General features: G+C 40.8%; 1 protein-coding gene across 1 annotated transcript; it reads left to right on the top strand.

Annotated features, from left to right (window-relative positions):
• Positions 1-6,182: 6,182 nt before the first annotated feature.
• On the top strand, positions 6,183-15,371 carry LOC117510199 (BCL2/adenovirus E1B 19 kDa protein-interacting protein 3-like). Its single transcript, XM_034169822.1, has 6 exons — positions 6,183-6,275; positions 12,244-12,514; positions 12,591-12,672; positions 12,759-12,865; positions 12,952-13,101; positions 14,531-15,371. The coding sequence occupies exons 1-6, from the start codon at positions 6,224-6,226 to the stop codon at positions 14,577-14,579; spliced, it is 711 nt and encodes a 236-aa protein (XP_034025713.1). The 5' UTR covers positions 6,183-6,223; the 3' UTR covers positions 14,580-15,371.
• The last annotated feature ends 2,847 nt before the right edge of the window (positions 15,372-18,218 follow it).

Genomic DNA, 18,218 nt, shown 5'->3' with positions numbered 1-18,218 from the left:
AACAGCAATTTCTTCATCATTATCAATAACATGCCATTTTCATTTTTCAATTTTTCGATAGTAAACCTGTTTTTAGTCCTATTATTTACATACATATAAAAGCCTTGGGTTCTTTTTGACCCTTTTACAGAGATTTTTTTCAAACTCTCTTTTTGCTGCCCTGGTTTTTTTATTGGCAGCATTTCTGGCCTTAACATACTCTTGATATCTAGCGTAAGATTTGTTTCCTGATATCTTTTAAAGGAAAAATATTTCTTTCTGATAGCCCTTTTAAGGAAACATTTAACCAGGGTGGATTGATCTTGCCGCCACTAGTTATTTTTACAAAAGGTACGCATTAATTAACAGCAATATTAATTTGAATTGAATTGAATGAAATACTCCCATGCAACATTCAGTCATTTGTAAGTACACAAGACCAATCAACATTTTTCAATAAATTACAGAGTTTTTCGTAATCTGCTCGGTTATAATCATACCTAAATAACTCACAAGTACATAAATGACTGACCTTAATATGAAAGTCCCAGGTTAATACGCTGTGATCAGCATTACCAATAGGACAACCAACGTTAACATGCTCTACTGCAACTGGCGAGGAAGAAATGACTAAGTCTAAACAACTTGGGGAATTAATCCCTCTCTGTCTAGTAGGCTCTAGCACATTCTGACATAGAAACAAATCACAGATTTTATCAAAGAATTTCTGTGCAAATGAGTTTTCACCTTCATTTACAGCTGTCGAGGGTGTACTTTAATTACAATCTGAACGGGCCAGCGTGCCACGTGCGAGTTAAGATGCGCTTTTTTCAATTAAAATGTACCTGCTGTGTACGACATTGCAGTGATAAGACAAGCTATCACCTTTTATCATCATTCACTTGAGTCTCATGAATGTCACAAAGTGCTCTATGAAAATGAATGATGACAACATACACACAATGCAGTGCAACTTACTACACCTTAACTAAAATCGCAATATTCAATGATGTGTCTAAAATTTTTCTCTTACTGTGCTTAGAATGGATAACTTGGCTAGTGTGTATATATATATATATATATATATAATATTATATAATATATATATATATATATATATTAATAATATTAAAATATAAAAAAATATCTCCAGTTAAGTTTAAAATGCATTGATGGTGTATTAATATAATATAATAATGATGTGCCTCCTCAACATCAAAGAAACATGGAGCTGAGGATGGAGCGGGGCGGGGCACTGCGCATGCGTGCTGCCTCTCTGTGGCCTTCACCGCTTCGTCTTCAGGTACCTAATTTAGCACTAAAAACCAACCCTAGACTTTTAGTCAGAGCACATTTATTCTGGTGGGATTGCGTACCTGGAGAGAAATCGTTTGTGAAATAGACAGAAAACAGCGGCTCGCGCAGGGTGTCGTTTGCACGCGCAGCATCCATTCCTTTCATCGGCAGCTAACGGCTCCTGCTAAGCTAGCGTTAGCCAACAGTGTCTGAGGAATCCTCAAAATGTCGGGATACCAAGGAAAGAAGAACATTCCACGAATTACGGTGAGTGTTATGTCACAGTTCTTTTCAAATGTAAATTGTCTGCCCTACTGGGGCGGTGTTAAACGTGTGTTGAGCCTCCGGATGGTTTAGCAGCATCCTATCAGCAGGTGTTTGACAACTGCTTATATTTAAGTTCTGTGATTTTTTTTTCTTATTTATTTTTGTGAAATGGACACTAAACACTGAAGCATGTGTGTAACTCTCAGGAGTGGTATTTATATTTATTGCATGGGTAGCAGCGGTGGTCTCCCAGCATCCTCAGCCTCCATGAGTAACAGGTATCTGAAGTATCTAGTATAGACTTGACTAGTTGACAGATATTAGGCTAATCTTAACCAACCCATCAGTTTTTATGAAAACTGGCTGACAGTCATATGATAGGAAATTAACAAGTGAAGTTTCACAGCGGTCCAGGCTGAGCCTCTATATAGAGGATTTTGTACAGATCTTAAAGGTTATGTACCAGCATCCACAGGTGATGTTACGTATTTACAAAAGTTAACTGATGTTTTCAAAATGTCCCAAAATGCTATTGCAAAATGATAGTTTCCACTTAGCGGTGGAATGTGACTTTTGGGTTTTGGCATTTCATAACTGGTAATCTAGTGAGGTTTTTGCAAGAACTATAATTTCAGTAGTAATGGCGATGGATGGGTAAGTCCTGCTAAATATGACAATTTTGTTGTATTTTTAACTCTGTGTTGCTATCTTTATATGGGTTAACAAGGTTGCCACACTTACAGTGTTATTCATTCATTTTCTGTACCCACTTATTCAAAGTAAGAGTTATGGACGAGCCTATCCCAACAGAAGAGGCAGGGTACACCTCACACAAGCTGCCAGTCTGTCACAGGGCCACATACAAACATATCATCAATTCAGAGTGACGAGTTCACCTAACCTAAGTAGAGCCCGACCGATATTCGGCCGGCCGATATTATCAGCCGATATAAGCCCTTTTCAAAGTACTCACTATCGGCGAAATTTTGCCGATAGAACGCCGATAATTTCTAATAAAACAGTTACTGAAATAATGTTTGTGTTGGCAATGTAAAATGTCCTTGCACCAGTTGTCCAGTAAATGGAGCTCTGACTCCATTCAACTGAGAGCTGCTTACACCCCTGCTTAAATGTTCATCACCGGCCCCCGTAGTTCGCCGTCACACTGCACTGATCAGCTGACAAAAGCATACAATTAAGTTTATAAGGATCTGTATCCTTATCCTGAACCTATCTAAGTTGCAGCAAAAAGAGGTACAAGATCAGATGTATTTCACAACTCGTTTTAAGGATATGTAGTTGCTAATTTCACAAAGGTTTAATTCTTGACTGCATTTTTTGAACTTGAAAATTCTCTCTGTTATAAAAATTAATCATGAGGACAAAGCGTCAGCTTTTAGCTCATACCTTTTTGTTAAGGGTTCAAAAAAGAACATTTTATTCATAAAAAAAAAAATATCGGCTGATTCTCTCCTTTCTGGTCAGACATTTGATCAGCTGTCTGTATTTGGAAAGTTCGTGGGAGAGATTACTTTTGTTAAAGTCACCTAGGACAATATGTCCGGGTTAGTCTGCTTCACACACAGTATCTGGTCGGCGAGCATGCATTGTGACTCATGCACGTTAGCCGGTAGTGTGATGTCAGGATCAATGAGGAGAAGTCACGGGGCGAGTAGAACAGTTTGCAGTTAATAAAAGAAGTTTCCAGATCAGGTGAGCAGTGCTGTTAGATCACTGTTACATCGTTACACGAGCCACTGTTGACGTAAAAACACATTCCACCACCCTCATTATGCCAGAGAGTGCTACATCTCGCCCCACTCTGAAAAGTTGGAAGCCTGCCAGTTGCAGCACAGAGTCCGGTATCGATCCACGAGCTGCATCTCCGTGAAGCACAAAATAGCAGATGTGGTGAAATCTCAGTTTTTTCCCACCAGTAACTGTAGTTCAACCAGTTTATTTTGCAGAGAGCGCAAGTTGGAGAGGAATATTCCTGGTAGCGGTGTACGGTGGGCACAGTGGTGCAGCCGAACAAGCGCTCCTGCTAGTCTCCCCCCTCCTGCAGCATTTCACTGCGCGGGCCAAGGTGAGGACACCTTTGGCCAAAATGCCAAACAAATCCACTAAAGGCTTTAAAAAAAAAGGGGAAACAAATCTGCTGCCGTTATTCCCCTGATCTTCAAGAGCTCAGAGTGGGGGGAATGAGATCCGCGAACCGTTGCATAACACAGGAGTAACAGACAAAAACAAAGAAATGTGCAACAAAACACAGAGGCAACTGTCTGCGGTGCCATCTTGCTGATGGTCATTTAAGAAATTAACTTTTGGTGAAAATAAAATGGACTGACAGTCGTGTGACTTGCCCCTTACAGGCAATTTATATTTAAGAATGTGCACCACTTGTATTTTGCAACGGTTCGGTAAATTGAGGATCATGACTTGCCTAATGTACAGCCACGTTTTACCATCTTACAATATTGATTAAAAATTTAGTGTTAGTGAATCAGCACTCAGATCCATGTCATTTGTGTGAACGCAACATAGATACATAGTGAATATTATGTGTCTTGCCAAACATTATTGAGATGCTGTTGTTCAACTTATTTTATTTGCATAGTGCCAAATCACAACAATGCTGTCTCAGTCCACTTCACACAAGTAAGGTCTAACCTTACTAACCCCTTGAGCAAGCACACAGGTGACAGTGGTAAGGAAAAACCTCCCTCTGATGATAATGAGGAAGAAACCTCAAGCAGACCAGAACCAGAGGGGTACTCCACTGCTTAGGCCATTCTAACAGTTACAAGGTTTTTAGACATTGCACACGACTTTCTTAACAAACGAAGAACTGGAAAACATAAACAGAAAAAACAGAATAGCAACAAAACAGAGTCCTTAATTGAAACTGAAATAGAGTCCACCTTGGGTCTGTAATCCATAGGCATCCATGTCCAGCACCGGTAGGCTCCAGAGGTACGACCTCCAGATATGGGTGCAACAGGTGGGGGCACCTCAAACTTAATAAGTGAGTGATCTGAAACCACCGGCACAGGAGTCCTTTGCCAGATTGATGTGCCTTCCTTCTAGCTCTGTTGTGTGTGTGTGTGTGTGGTGTGTGTGTGTGTGTGTGTGTGTGTGGTGTGTGTGTGTGTGGTGTGTGTGTGTGTGTGTGGTGTGTGTGTGTGTGTGTGTGTGTGTGTGTGTGTGTGTGTGTGTTTTTGCCTTGCCTTGCCTTCATTGCCTCATTGTGTTCTTTGACCACCCACCTGTCTTGCCTCAACCACACCCAAGCTTGATCTTTTTTGCTCATTTTGGACTGCCTTTCTATGTACCAACTCCAGCTAACATCTCAAGTAAATGGTTTTAAACCACAGAGGTGTGTATCTGCGATTCTGCGTCCTGCATTTGTGTCCAGCCTGCTTTGCCAGTCAAACCTGATATGGCACCCTCAAACTACCGGCCAATGACCTGCCTCTCCACAACATGAAAGCTACAATTAGGTGTCATAGCAACCAAGTTGAGTAGGCATATGAGTTAACACATGAGCACAGCTGAGAAGGACGTCAGAAGCAATTCTAGAGGCTCAAAGCACCAACTACTGGTTAACCGAGTAGTACACCAGGACTCAGAGACCAGGCAGACCAACCTGAGCACAGCCTGGATTGACTACAGGAAGGCCTATGACTCAATGCCTCACACATGGATACTGGAGTGCTTGGCACTATACAAGGCTAACAGTGCACGGATAACCTTCATCAGGAACTCAGTGGGACTGTGGAAGACATCACTGGAGGCCAACAAGGCACCTCACCAGAATCTACAGTGAGGATATAGGATGGGATGTCATTCTGGTTGGATAAGTGTGGCCAAATGGTGGCAAAGATAGGGAAGGGGAACCGGACCGAGGGTGTGGAGTTACCAGAAGGCAGGATAGCAGACATACAGGACAGCTACAAGTACCTGGGAATCCCACAAGCCAATGGGAACCATGATGAAGATGCAAGAAGGTCAGCCAACCAAACAGCTGCAGTGGAAGGGGGGGGTGGGGGGTGGGGGGGAGTTGGGATTGGGTAATGGAAAAGTGGAGCCCCCCCCCGCAGCCCCACAGCATACTACACCCCGCATCACCCCCAACCAGCCACCACCTGACCAGCACTCCAATAGCCCCCAATTCAGGGCCATGCAAATAATTCATTTAACTTTCTTGTATTATCATAGCCACTTTATCTCATGTGTCAGTACTTTGTTGTTTTATAAATAATATTGTAAAGTGTCATGTTTTAAACTGCAAATTAATCAATCAAAGTGGGAGTGCAACAGAATGGGCGTCACAGAAGCCCAAAGGTGTTGGAGCAGTTTCTACAGTACATACAGTCATTAACTGTCAGACATTGAGGAATTTTAACATAAACCAACCATATTTAACTAAGGCAGCTAAAAAGTTTTTTATTATTTTGTTTGTTTGTTTTGCCATGTGAAGCCTTTAAACGGTGTATTTTGGTAATGCAATTTTACATGTTCTCATGGTTCTGAGTGCATCATGCTAGACTAAAATTAATTAATGACTTAATTAAATAAAAAGCCTGTCACGGGTACAGAATATATATGAAGAAAATAACGGGACGATTTCTGCACATGCGCACAAACTTGAGTTGGTGTGGCGTTTAGGTGCAGAGTCAACATGTCCACCGTTGCTGCTCAACGAAACAATAACGACGAGCCCGGCCTTAATGGTGCGTACTTTATTTACTTTCTGCAAGCTTCATGGTGACAGCCGTACTTTACCAGTCTGTCACGCGTGCTCGCGTTGTAGAAAACAATCGTTAAATCACGGTATTATTGTAAAAGTTAGCTCGCATCTTGAATTTCCTATTTCAAAGGGGTGGAGGCCGCGGACCATGATGTTGATGTTGTTTGACCAATAGAGTTGCGTATAAAAATTGATTGATTGCATCGGTAGCCAATCACTTCAGGGAGTCGGTGTAGGGTGGGTTTATCGAGAATGAAAACAAGTTCGAGACAAAAAACGAAATAAACGTTGGTGTTCTGTTCTGCTGTTATCAGGCTTCACGTTTCATTAAATGTGAAGTGCTTTCACAGCCGTTTTTGTTAAAGGTAAACGAAGGCGTGGTTGAGAGTGCAAACCTGATCTCTGTGCACTGCGGCTCGCGCCCAGAGACCCACGGCTGGAGACTACTTTTTATTTATTTGTTTATATATACATTCTGTGCTGGCTTTTGTAGGTTATATAGATCCACCCGGCTTGTGAAAAACGGGGCAGGATGCCACCACAGTATGTTGATTGAGTGTTGGGGGGAATTTAGGTCAAGGAGCAGAAATTAGGCACACGCTTTTTAATGCAGTGGAAAGCAATCATGAATGTTGACTTGAAATTTTTAATTTGAAATCTTCAATTTTTTTTCAGGTGTAGACACTGTTAAAGGAGTGATGATGCAATTTAGGGGCGGGGCCATGGGATTGCTAATGAGGAGCCCCCCCAACGAATCTATTCACCGTATTCGGTAGTTAAACCTTCAACGTTTCCCATAATCCCCTGGCGCCCCCTGCATTTCCCAGAATGCACTGCAGTGCCAGCAGAGTCCCGGTGTGTCGCAGACCGAATGGTCCCCCTAAAAATCGGTACCCCTGATAATGTGGTTCACGGATTAACACCTCATTTCTGCTTCAAACTGCACACCACTTATCATTTATCTCAGCGATGGATATCTGAAGCTTTAGTACAACAATCATTTCCACATAAATTCAGCATTATTTCATTATAATAAGGCAGCGGAAGCGATCAGAGCACTGCAGCTACACGAGCTGATAGCTGATGCGTTCACTGCGCGTCGGACATTTCAAAGCGTCACGGAATTTCGCCTTGTTTAGCTTAAAGTTGACTTTAGAATGATTTAAGAGGGCCTTACCTTTAACATCTGATGGTTACTAATCCCATTAATCCATTTGATTGTTTTGGGCGAAGAGACTCCTTCTCATACGTGCTGCTGTGGTCCGAAATGACACAGATGCAAAAGGCGGACCGATTTTTAGGGGAGGACCATTTGGTCTGGCGTCTCACAGCGCATGTAAACGATGACTAACGAGGACGTGGATGGCGTTGATTCAGTGAATTCATGGATGATTATGATGATAACACGTTCTCCCAAGTTGAGAGGGTTATGTAGAGGAGGTGTAGCACCTGTGATGAACGTCTGCTGTGCCCCGATGTTGTCCAAACTTCACGGCGTTTGTTTATGTTGTGCCCTAACCGGTTTCACAGACCGAACGGTCCGTGTAAAAATCGGTCCACCTTGCCTTCACTGTGCATGCATCACTGATTATCACCTCGTTTCTGCTTCAAACTGCACTCCAGTCATCATCTATCTCAGCGACAGATATCTGAAGCTTTTGTACAACAATCATTTCCACATAAATTCAGCATTATTTCATCATAAAAGATGGAGGAAGCGATCAGAGCTACATGGGCTGCAAGCTGATGCGTTCACTGCATGTCAGTCATTTCAAAGCATCGCCAAGTATTGCCTCATTTCTGCTTAAAACAGCCTTGTTTCTGCTTAAAACTGAGTTTCGAATGATTTAAGAAGTTTTACCTTGTCATCTGATGGTTAATAATCCCATTAATCCATTTGATCACTTTGGGTGAAGAGACTCTATCTCCGAGCACCAAAATGACGCATGCGTAGTGGAGGCTGGGTGGACCGTTCGGTCTGTGACACCGGAACTCTGCTGAAACTGATTTCTCGTGTGAGTCACAGACAGCGAGGGTGGCGCGAGATTCACAACTGCAAAACACCGATAGAGGTTTTCAAATCTGCAAAATCTCACAAAATTCAGAAAACTCACGAAACTTCTGCAAATGTCAATGACATTGAGAAATGCATTGAGACAATTTAACCGCTGCATGCGACAACAGCGTTAATTTTGCAAGATAAATCTCTTTGTATATTGTGCCTAAAGCCCGTGTGAATATATTATATGGGTTTTTAGACGTTGTTATTGTCTTTGTTTTATGTAACGTGAGAAGCTCAGGTTGTCTTTCTGTTATTTTCAATGGGAATTGCACGTGAGCTGCGATCGCTCCTGTTCGTGTCATTGTGGTGTGAAAGTCAATTGCTCTTTATGCCCTGTTTATGTCTTTGACAAAACAGTTTGTACCATTGTTGCAGAGTAATAAATATGTAAGATGTCTGAAATTTGTTTGTGTTTATGAAGTTCCACGCAGGTTAAACATAGGGCAACGCGTGCTCTGGAACCTCTGACGTTGGCTCTGCCAGCTATTTATCCCTTTATCTTACGGCGATGGCGCCCCGCCATATTTTCCATATGTTCAAAGTGCATGTTAAGCTAACACCAAGGGCTGTCCAATGATATATGGTGTATTATGGTAAACGTAAGCCTGTGATGTCATAACGCAAGGAAAAACACGGAAGTTTTCACACTAGTGCGCCGCTGATTCTCATTACAGTAAGTTCTCATGTAAGCCCTCACTCTGAAAATTTCAACACTGACAGCAAGCCAAGAACCCTGCTTCCAACAGTATGCTATATGTTGCATATATTATGGTAAAGTGCGTTCGGTGACTTTTGAAACGAGGGAAAAGTATGAAAAAGAGCGCAAAGTGACAGAAACGTACATAGACAGACAGCAAACATAATTAGTAATTTTTGAGGAAAAAGGCAGGATGGTTAGTGTCATTTGTGAAGGTGTTGTGCGTGTTTGTGTGGGTGTGCAGTTTATTTAAGTGTGGCGCACGCATTGTTCGCATGCCCCCCCTTCTTGTTTGCTGCACCGGAGCCACCCATCCTCTGCGCTCCGGGAACCTCCCACTTTCCAAATTAAGCACTGACAGACACACATGCTGCAGTGCATTATGGAAAATTGCAATCTACTGGCATCCATTAGATGGCAGTGTTCATGGCAGTGTGAAAGCAATTGCCACATATTCACTAAAGTGCTGATCACTTAAACAAACCGAATTTTCAGTTTTAAACTGCCGTTTTTTTTTTTTTTTTTTTACACTTAAAAAAAATGACATTTACAAATACAGATTTATTTGTAAAACCCACACACGTTAGTTACTTGTGTGTTATATACCGACCAACCACTGATGTCAGGAAACTAATTTTCCCGGAGTGCCTGGATGAAATAGGGGTGCCGGGAAAAAATCTGTTCACGTCTGAATCGCGATTCTTATTTATTACGATTCTGAATCGATCCAAAATGTCCAAGAATCGATTTTTAAAAAGCATTTTTTTTAACATTTTCTTGCTTACCTCGCTGCGTGTACTGTTTGTCAGCAACGGCCGCCATACTACAGCGTCCCCGCGAGGGGAGGGTCCGGCGTTCTTCAAACATTCGTGAGCTGCAGCTTAGCATGGCGTACAAAGAGCTAATTCAGCCAGCACCGTCTTTGCTGAAGGCAAATGTTTGGGTGCATTTGGATTTTATTATTTGCTGCGTAAGAAGGAGCAGTGTTTGCCACAGTTACTTTGAAAAAGTAATCCGATTACTGATTACTCCTTGAAAAGTAACTTAGTTACTTTACTGATTACTCAATTGTAAAGTAACTAAGTTAGATTACTAGTTACTTTTTTAGTTACTTTTCCCAGCTGCCGACAACAACCTCTGCCACCTCAACATGACAATGATACCTGTTTTGCCAAATTCACTTTATAGTCACCCTTTCTTGACTTCAATGAAAATAAATACTTGTTTTATAAAAAGTAAAATAAAGACCTCTTTCTTGACCTCATATTTAACTGTTGACAGCACTGTAACAGTAAAACTTGCAATTTCGAACCTACATTTTTTATAAATGTAACTATTAAATTCTAACATTTTTCTAACATTTAAATTCTCTCTAAACATTTTACTTGTCGAAATTATTATTATTTTAAGCAATATTAGTAGTTGTAGTAAAAAACGGCTTCAAAACTGGACCTTTAATCTAGGGGTGTTGTGAGGGGGGGCAGATCCTTGCCCCACGCCCACATTCCATCTGGATTCGCCCCTGCTTTGGCGTTTGAGCACAAAGAATGGATTACATTTATTTATGCAGAAAACATGACCAGATTTACAGGTAAGAAAGTTTTATTGCGTTTTTCACATCATGTGGTCCTCAGAAAGAGAGTTTAGGTGCATTTGAGTGGAAAACAGTGTTAGTTGTTGACGCGTCGCCGAGGATCAGCTGTTTTTAATGACCAGATACAGAGCGGCTCAGCTCAGAATTCTAAATAAAGGAGGAAAAAAAGTATAAAAATGTCTTTGTAAAGCTCAGTGCAGGTATGCTGATCACCGCGCTTTAAGAGGTGAGGACGAGTCGAGCAGCTGCAAAAAAGCGGTGGATGAAAAGCTCACAGCTCGCTTAAAGTGGGCAGTTCAGTCGAACCCCGACCCCCTGCCCACAGACCAGTTTAATGCTGCTATCGACCCACAATGAAAAATAATAGTAACGCACAGTGACATGGAGAAGTAACTTTAATCTGATTACTGATTTGGAAAGATTAACGCGTTAGATTACTCGTTACTAAAAAAAGTGGTCAGATTAGAGTAACGCGTTACTCTAAGTAACGTTAACGCGTTACCGGCAACACTGAGAAGGAGCTTGACACGATTTATGCAGTGTGCAAAATCTGCAAAATGAAAGTCAAGTACTTCAGAAACACTTCAAATCCACAAGCCCACATGCTATGCCATCACCCAGAGCTAAAAGAAGTGGAGCAGCGGTCTTTGCCGACTACTAACCAGCGTTTCGCTAAACTGCCAGCCAACTCCGAACAAGCAAAGCAAATAAGTAAATTTACATCTAGAATCACTTGATCAACCTTGTAAAGCTGCATTTTCTTAAACATAAACATTTTTTTAAGTAATATAACTATTTCTCAGCTCTTTTAATTGAAAATCGATTCTGAATCGAATCATCGCCCCAAGAATCGGAGTCAAATTAACTCGTGAGTTGTTGTAAGATTCACATCCCTAGGAGGAAACCCATACAGACAAGGGGACAACATGCAGGGCACACAGAAAGGGCGGGAAGCAATCCCACGACCTTCTTGCTGTGAGGTAGCAGTGCTAAGGACCAGTGGAGGTTCTACACTGAATTACTTCCCAGGCAAGAGCCTGGGAAGAAAACCAATTTGCGACAAGAAAACCAATTTGTGGTGGTGATGTTTTTTTTTTGTTTTTGTTTTTTTAGTGCTCATGCCTACGGTGCCACCCCCCATAAATGCCGCCCCGGGCAGCGGCCCGCATCGCCCGTACTAAAAACCGCCACTGCTAAGACACATTTTAGGTTGATGGTTCTGGTTTTGCAAACCACTAAATTGTTGAGGCATTTCAGATCTCCTGAAATGCCTCAACAGGGGAGGTGATAGTCTAGTGGTTAAGGTGTTGGGCTTGAGTCCAGAAGATCATGGGTTCAAATCCCCGCCTTCCCTTGGGCAAGGCCTTTAATCCCCTATTGCTCCCGGTGTGTAGTGTATGGCAGCACTCTGATATCGGGGTGAATGTGAGGCATAAATGTAAAGCGCTATATAAATGCAGTCCATTTATTCCTGCAACCCTCTAGACCTCTTTGTTTGGCAGTGTGATGGGATTCCTGGGTTTGAAAAGCACTTTGTGTAAAGTGTCCTTGCCTCCCCATCCCATGACTTTTCTGCTCTTGACGTTTGTCTTACTAAGGCTCCTGGGTTGAACTAGAGCTGAATGGGAACACAGGAGCCCAGAGTTTGCAGACTGACCTATTCATGACACCTGCTGCAGACCAAATAAATGCAAATGCTGCCATGAGCCAAACCCTGCAGACCTTGGAGGTTGTTCCTGAGGGTGATGAAACCCTGATGGGAGGACTGGAGCATGTCCCATCATCCTCCTCTATCCACAATGGTGATATGGAGAAGATCCTCCTCGATGCACAACATGAATCCAGCCAAAGTAGCTCCTCCTGTGATAGGTAAATGTCAAATCCAGGCCCTTATTTCTTTTGTTGTTCTTAGATTTGCTTTAATCACAGCATTGTATGGACTCAGTCCGTACAGGCCTCCAACTCCAGATCAGGATGAGGGTCAGATAACATTTGACGTAGAGATGCCAAGCTCCAAAGGCAGTCAGGTAAAATGTAAAAACAGTTGTATTTCACTTCTAATGTTCTTTAAATGTTTTATCTAAAGTCTAATTATGTGCCTCCACATTTTCAGGGCAAAGATGATGGTCCAGAGAAGGACAAAGACGAAGATATTCTCCTGAAAAAGGAAGTAGACTGGGTTGCCGATTGGTCCAGTCGACCAGAAAACATTCCACCAAAGTAAGCAGATGGACCTCCAGCCATGTTCACAGATGTCATCTTCACTGCCGAAATAAAGATTTGTGCTCACTGATGATTCCTCTTAGGGAGTTCCACTTCAGGCACCCCAGACGCTCCGTGTCCCTGAGTATGAGAAAGACTGGGGTCATGAAGAAAGGTGGCATCTTCTCTGCTGAGTTTCTCAACATCTTAATCCCCTCCTTGCTCATCTCACATATTCTTGCACTTGGTCTTGGGTGAGTTGTATTTCATTCAACTTGGAGAAAAACAAGAATTTCCCCTGATGATTTTTAAACTATTGGAAATCTGACTTCATGTATTTGAGGCACAGCTTTGTGCTGACAGTACATCCATCCATCCATTTCCTATACCCTCTTACTCCATTTAAGGGTCACGGGGGGGCTGGAGCCTGTCCCAGCAGTCATAGGGCATGAGGCAGGGTATACACCCTGTGTGCTCACAGTCACATTTTGTAAACACAGATAATATTTATGTATTTGAACCCTAACCTCAATTATGATAGTAGTTAGGAGCTGATTTCAATGCTGTTTTATGTATATATGAATCTTCTCACTGCTTGTTTCCAGAAATGAACAATTGTTACAGTTATCTGCTCCACTATTTAGCAGCTGGATGACTTGCAAAAAGTCACTGGCTTCAGTTTTCTCATCCCACTTAATTCAAAGGGATACAAATTGGCTGCAAAGTCCAAGTGTAAAAAGAGTCTAAATTGAGGAACTGAGTTAACAATTATAACATGGTTGTACACACCGGTTCTATTTGATCAAAAACTTTGTCTCCATTGCTATGTTAGTCCCTCCCTTAAGGACGCACTGTAGCCATACTTTGGGAGTGGTGTTCGTGTGTTTAACATACTAAGCACACTGATGGACAGCAGATCAGAGGATTACGCTGCATGAGGAACGGTTTCTATGGACATTCTGATCCCTTCTTAATGCCAGTGCCAAAACTCATCTCTTGCTGCATCAGTAAATATCGTCTGTGTACTGCCTTCGATGTGATGACTCCATGAATGAAACAAAGCTTTACTTGAATTACTTTAGTGCCTCCTTCATAATACTTTAAATGATATGTACAGAAAATACAAAGAACTAAGTCCTATATTGGTCCTGAGGCCCGTTGGTGATGGTGCTTGTATCCAGATACTGTAGCAACAAAGCGGATGAGGGTCTGACTTACCCAGGATGAGACGGCACTCTATCTCAGGTTACCCCTCTAGCCAAGGCTGGTGCCCTTTTATAGCTGAGTGGACTGAGACAATGCAGATGGTGTGTCTTGTCCAATGGCATAGACCAGGAATTGAATCCAGGTCTACAAACAGTGGGTTGCAAAAGTATTCAGCCCCTTGGTATTTCACACATTTTAATTTGTTTATGGCATTTCAGATACAAAAAATAAATCAGGCTTCTCAATATAAAAATTTCTAAAATTCTCTTCCTTAGACTCAAACTGAAAGTAAATCTCTAAACCCACTGTAACGGTAGCTCAACTCCTATCCCATTGATCTACCTGATTATAGTGTGCGCTTCTTATAAATCTGGCATTGGATTTCACAAAAATACTGTACCTTCTTATTAGAGTCTTAAAATTATTGTCTCACATTTGAATTGTTTGTGTCACCTATTTGTGGATTGTTATTTCTAGGGTGTACATCGGGAAAAGGATTGCCACGGCCTCCACCAGCTCATACTGAGTAGAAAGTGAAGCAGTGCCTGGATGTTCCACCGGTCTGAGTCCTTCAATCTTCCTCCTTTAGTCGAACTGCTCCCCTGCTCTGTTGTATGCCCACATTCCCCTTCCAATCAGTATTAGATTTTGTCTTGATGTCAGCATAGTTACACGACACCTTACATACTGTGACTGCACTCCTTCACATTTTGACATAGGGCAGCGCTGCTACAAACAGGTGTCACTGCATTTAAACCTGCAGAAAACACACACTGGTTTTGTCATCCTGTTCAGCTTAAATCACGACACAAGGATGTGATGTCAGATGGCTTCAGCAATTTAGACTTTCAAAATTCTTACCCCATTGTGATGTCAGAAATCTGGCCTATTCCTAAAATGCATTTGTCCACTAATCTCTGTTAGCAAAGTTTGTGAACCTAAAATATGCAGCACACCCGGTGTAGAAAATATGTCACTTTTCAGAATTGTATCATGCTGTTTTGAGGGGTTTGTTTTAAAGCTTTTTATATTATTATTATTGTTATTATAATTTAATTTTTTCTTCTTTTAATTAATCCAGTATGTAGCAGCAAAACGTTTTGCAAGAGGGAGTGATGGTGTTTAGTGGAACTGATGCCAGATGGCACTTTACCAGGCCATATGCTTTTTTTTGGGGGGGGGGGTCCTACATATCTTTTAATCCATAGTTTAGCACTGACTGCAAAGTGCCATGTTTATACATTCCCCTTTGCGCATTGGTGATTTATCCTACTTTTTTGTACATATATGTTGATTAGATTTAAATATATAGATGTGACCCACTCCATATATTATAAATGTCTTGAAATTGTATAATTTGTGTTATATTAATGCATATGTGTCTCACTCTTGTGTGTTATGATCGTTTTGCTGTTAGTGACAGACCGCAACAGATCAGGGCGTTTCCAGGGGCCTCGTTAAACACCTTTATCTCATTTTTATCTCAGCTTCACACTCAGTCATTTCCAACATTATGACACAAATTCTCCAGTATAGATGTTTCAGAACTTGCAGCTTTGTGTTTTAGAAGCAAAATGTGCTTTTAAAAAAGCATCAAGCTGGAGCACTGCCTTTGTCTTGAATGGGTTCTAACCAGAGAAGGCGTGTTGGCATGATGATGATGATGATTATAGGTGTGATGAAGATTGCGTAACCTTTGCTCTAAGTATTTGCATGCCTTTGGACAAGTACATTTTAGTCTCGATTCCTGGTGTTGCATCGACAGGTCAGGTTTCGCAATTTGACCACATGTATGTTGTTGCGACTTTATTTTATTTTTGTAACCTGATTTAATAAAAAAGATGCTTGCTCACAGGGCGGGGCCCTCAGTAATGTCATATTCAAGTGCTATTCATTTAAGCAGTGCTAAAATAAGTGGACTGACTTGAAGGTGTGTTAAAGTGTGTTACCTTTATCACCAGAATAATGGAAGCATAACATTAAAATGCAAAGTTGTACACAACTGTGTTGTGGTTCATTTCAGCAATATCTTAAGATGTTATTTCATGTATGCGATAACAATGCATGTTTGATTACAAACGTAGGTGAGAAGAATTTACATTGAGCAATTTTAAATCTCTGCTCATTAGGTTATTTGTGGAAAAATGTATATACACATATATTTTTGGAGAAATTAGGTATATTAGCGAACAACAGTGAATAATGGTGTTGATGTCATCATTAATCAGTCACTGGTAACCAGACAAGCTCTGAACAAAGGAAATATCTCAACTTTATCAGTTGTAAAACATAGCATCAACTAAATTTGCCAAATAGTTATTCACAGAACTTTCTCATTTTAATTCCCTGCACTTTGAGTTAAAATCCTCACAGGAACTTTGCATAATTTATTACCACCCTTGAAAAATGTCAGCTACCTATTTTATAAACACAACCCAATCTAGAACCCGTGGATTCCCACGGGCAACACACTAGTAGTGTGTCTATGTATATATCTATAAATGTATATCAAGCTGACTGTGTGTGTGTTCACTATGCACAGCCACAGTAATTAAGCAATCAACACCAAACTGCACCAAGGGGAGGTCACTGGTGTTCTGAGGTTGGAAGCGTACATGTACGAACACACACACGGCCAGCCTTGTACAGGGCTGGATCCAGAGTGAAAATCTGACAGATGCATTTTTGCCCAATGATAAAATAAAAATCTTACGTGTCTTGTTTTTCAATAATCTTCATTCTTTTATTCGTGTGCAACATACACTGTCACACTTCTTTTAATATATTTATTATACTTCATGGATCATAGTGAACACTTCTTATTTTTATAAATATGATGTACTAAAAAAACAACACAACAAAAATGGACTGTAAACAGGATCAAATTTATTGCCAAAATCTTTCAATTATACCTGAATCTACATATGATTTTTTTTTCTCAATTGATAAAAATCAATAAAAAGATGACTGCATATATTCTTAATAATATACTGAGATACAGACAGTTCACAGAAGACCGTTTCCATTGATACCAATCAAAATTAGAAACAGTCCAGCAGGTAACAATATTCATCATGTCCATGACTAAATATACTAAAACAAATACATCACAATTGTGATATGTGTACAATTGTAATGTATTTGTTTTAGTATATTTAGATTTTGTTGTGACTTGGCACTTTATAAGCCGATTAAATTGAAACTGAATTGAAATTGAACATTTTATTGAGTCTTAAAGTAAATAAATATGAAATTGGTCACTGGAGCCTTAAACCTTGGACATAATAAACTCTATATGGTGGATCCTTGATCTCTGGACATAAATAGGAATAAACAAATCTAGTTTTTGTGAAAAGCATTTCCTTTCAGACATTAGTGGCATAAATGTCTTTCCATACATCTGGCTCTTGCAGCTGCTGTGCTTCACTTCAGGATGTAATTTGTAAAGAAATACAGCACGTTTCATTTTGGGATGAAAAAAATGTTTTAGTCAAGGTCAAGGTCAGGTTTATTTATAAAGCACATTTACAAACAGTCACCACTGCCCCAAAGTGCTGTACAATAAAAGGAATTAAAATTATATTTAGTTAAATACAAGAACAAAATAAATCAACAAAACAATAAAAGATGTGGCAGTATTCAGCTCATCTTGTGTTAAAAGCCAGTGCAAAAAGATGTGTCTTTAAAATAGCCGATTGTAGTTTCTTGTCTGTATTACGTTTGTAAGAGGTGTCATTTTATTTAAAGCAGCAGTTCATTTTGAAGTTATTAATTCCAACCAGACTGTCTCGGCAGAGAGCTGCGCAGTGTTTGGAGCTGTGACAACGGAACGGAGGACGATTCTCGTTTCTTGACTACAGCAAGACGAGTCCCAGTTAGTGACTTTAATTCACACAAAAGTGACTCACGGTATTTTAATGGCTTTGAGAGGGGTTAAGAAGCGGACTTACAGGTTCTGAAGAGCAGCGAATCAAAGAACCAACAAGCTAGTGGATTGAAGCATTGCTTCAATGGTTCACGGCTTCAAAGTGGAGTCGCGCTGCAGAAACGGTTGATTACAGACCCGCTGCAGACCAAACCCTGACTATCCGACTTTATTTGTACGTCTGTATGACTCTGAAACTCGGAAAAATCCGTATAATTTACGGACTATAGGTTGACATGA

This window comes from Thalassophryne amazonica, chromosome 5, assembly GCF_902500255.1.
Source record: "Thalassophryne amazonica chromosome 5, fThaAma1.1, whole genome shotgun sequence".
Lineage (NCBI taxonomy): Eukaryota > Metazoa > Chordata > Actinopteri > Batrachoidiformes > Batrachoididae > Thalassophryne > Thalassophryne amazonica.
The sequence above is the reverse complement of the archived record's forward strand: the minus strand, read 5'-3'. Positions and strand labels throughout refer to the sequence as shown.

Coding starts and splice junctions, on each gene's coding strand:
- LOC117510199 (XM_034169822.1), top strand. CDS start 6,224: ATGTCCACCGTTGCTGCTCAACGAAACAATAACGACGAGCCCGGCCTT. Junction 6,276..12,243: donor CGACGAGCCCGGCCTTAATG/GTGCGTACTTTA, acceptor TGTCTTACTAAG/GCTCCTGGGTTGAACTAGAG. Junction 12,515..12,590: donor AGTAGCTCCTCCTGTGATAG/GTAAATGTCAAA, acceptor GTATGGACTCAG/TCCGTACAGGCCTCCAACTC.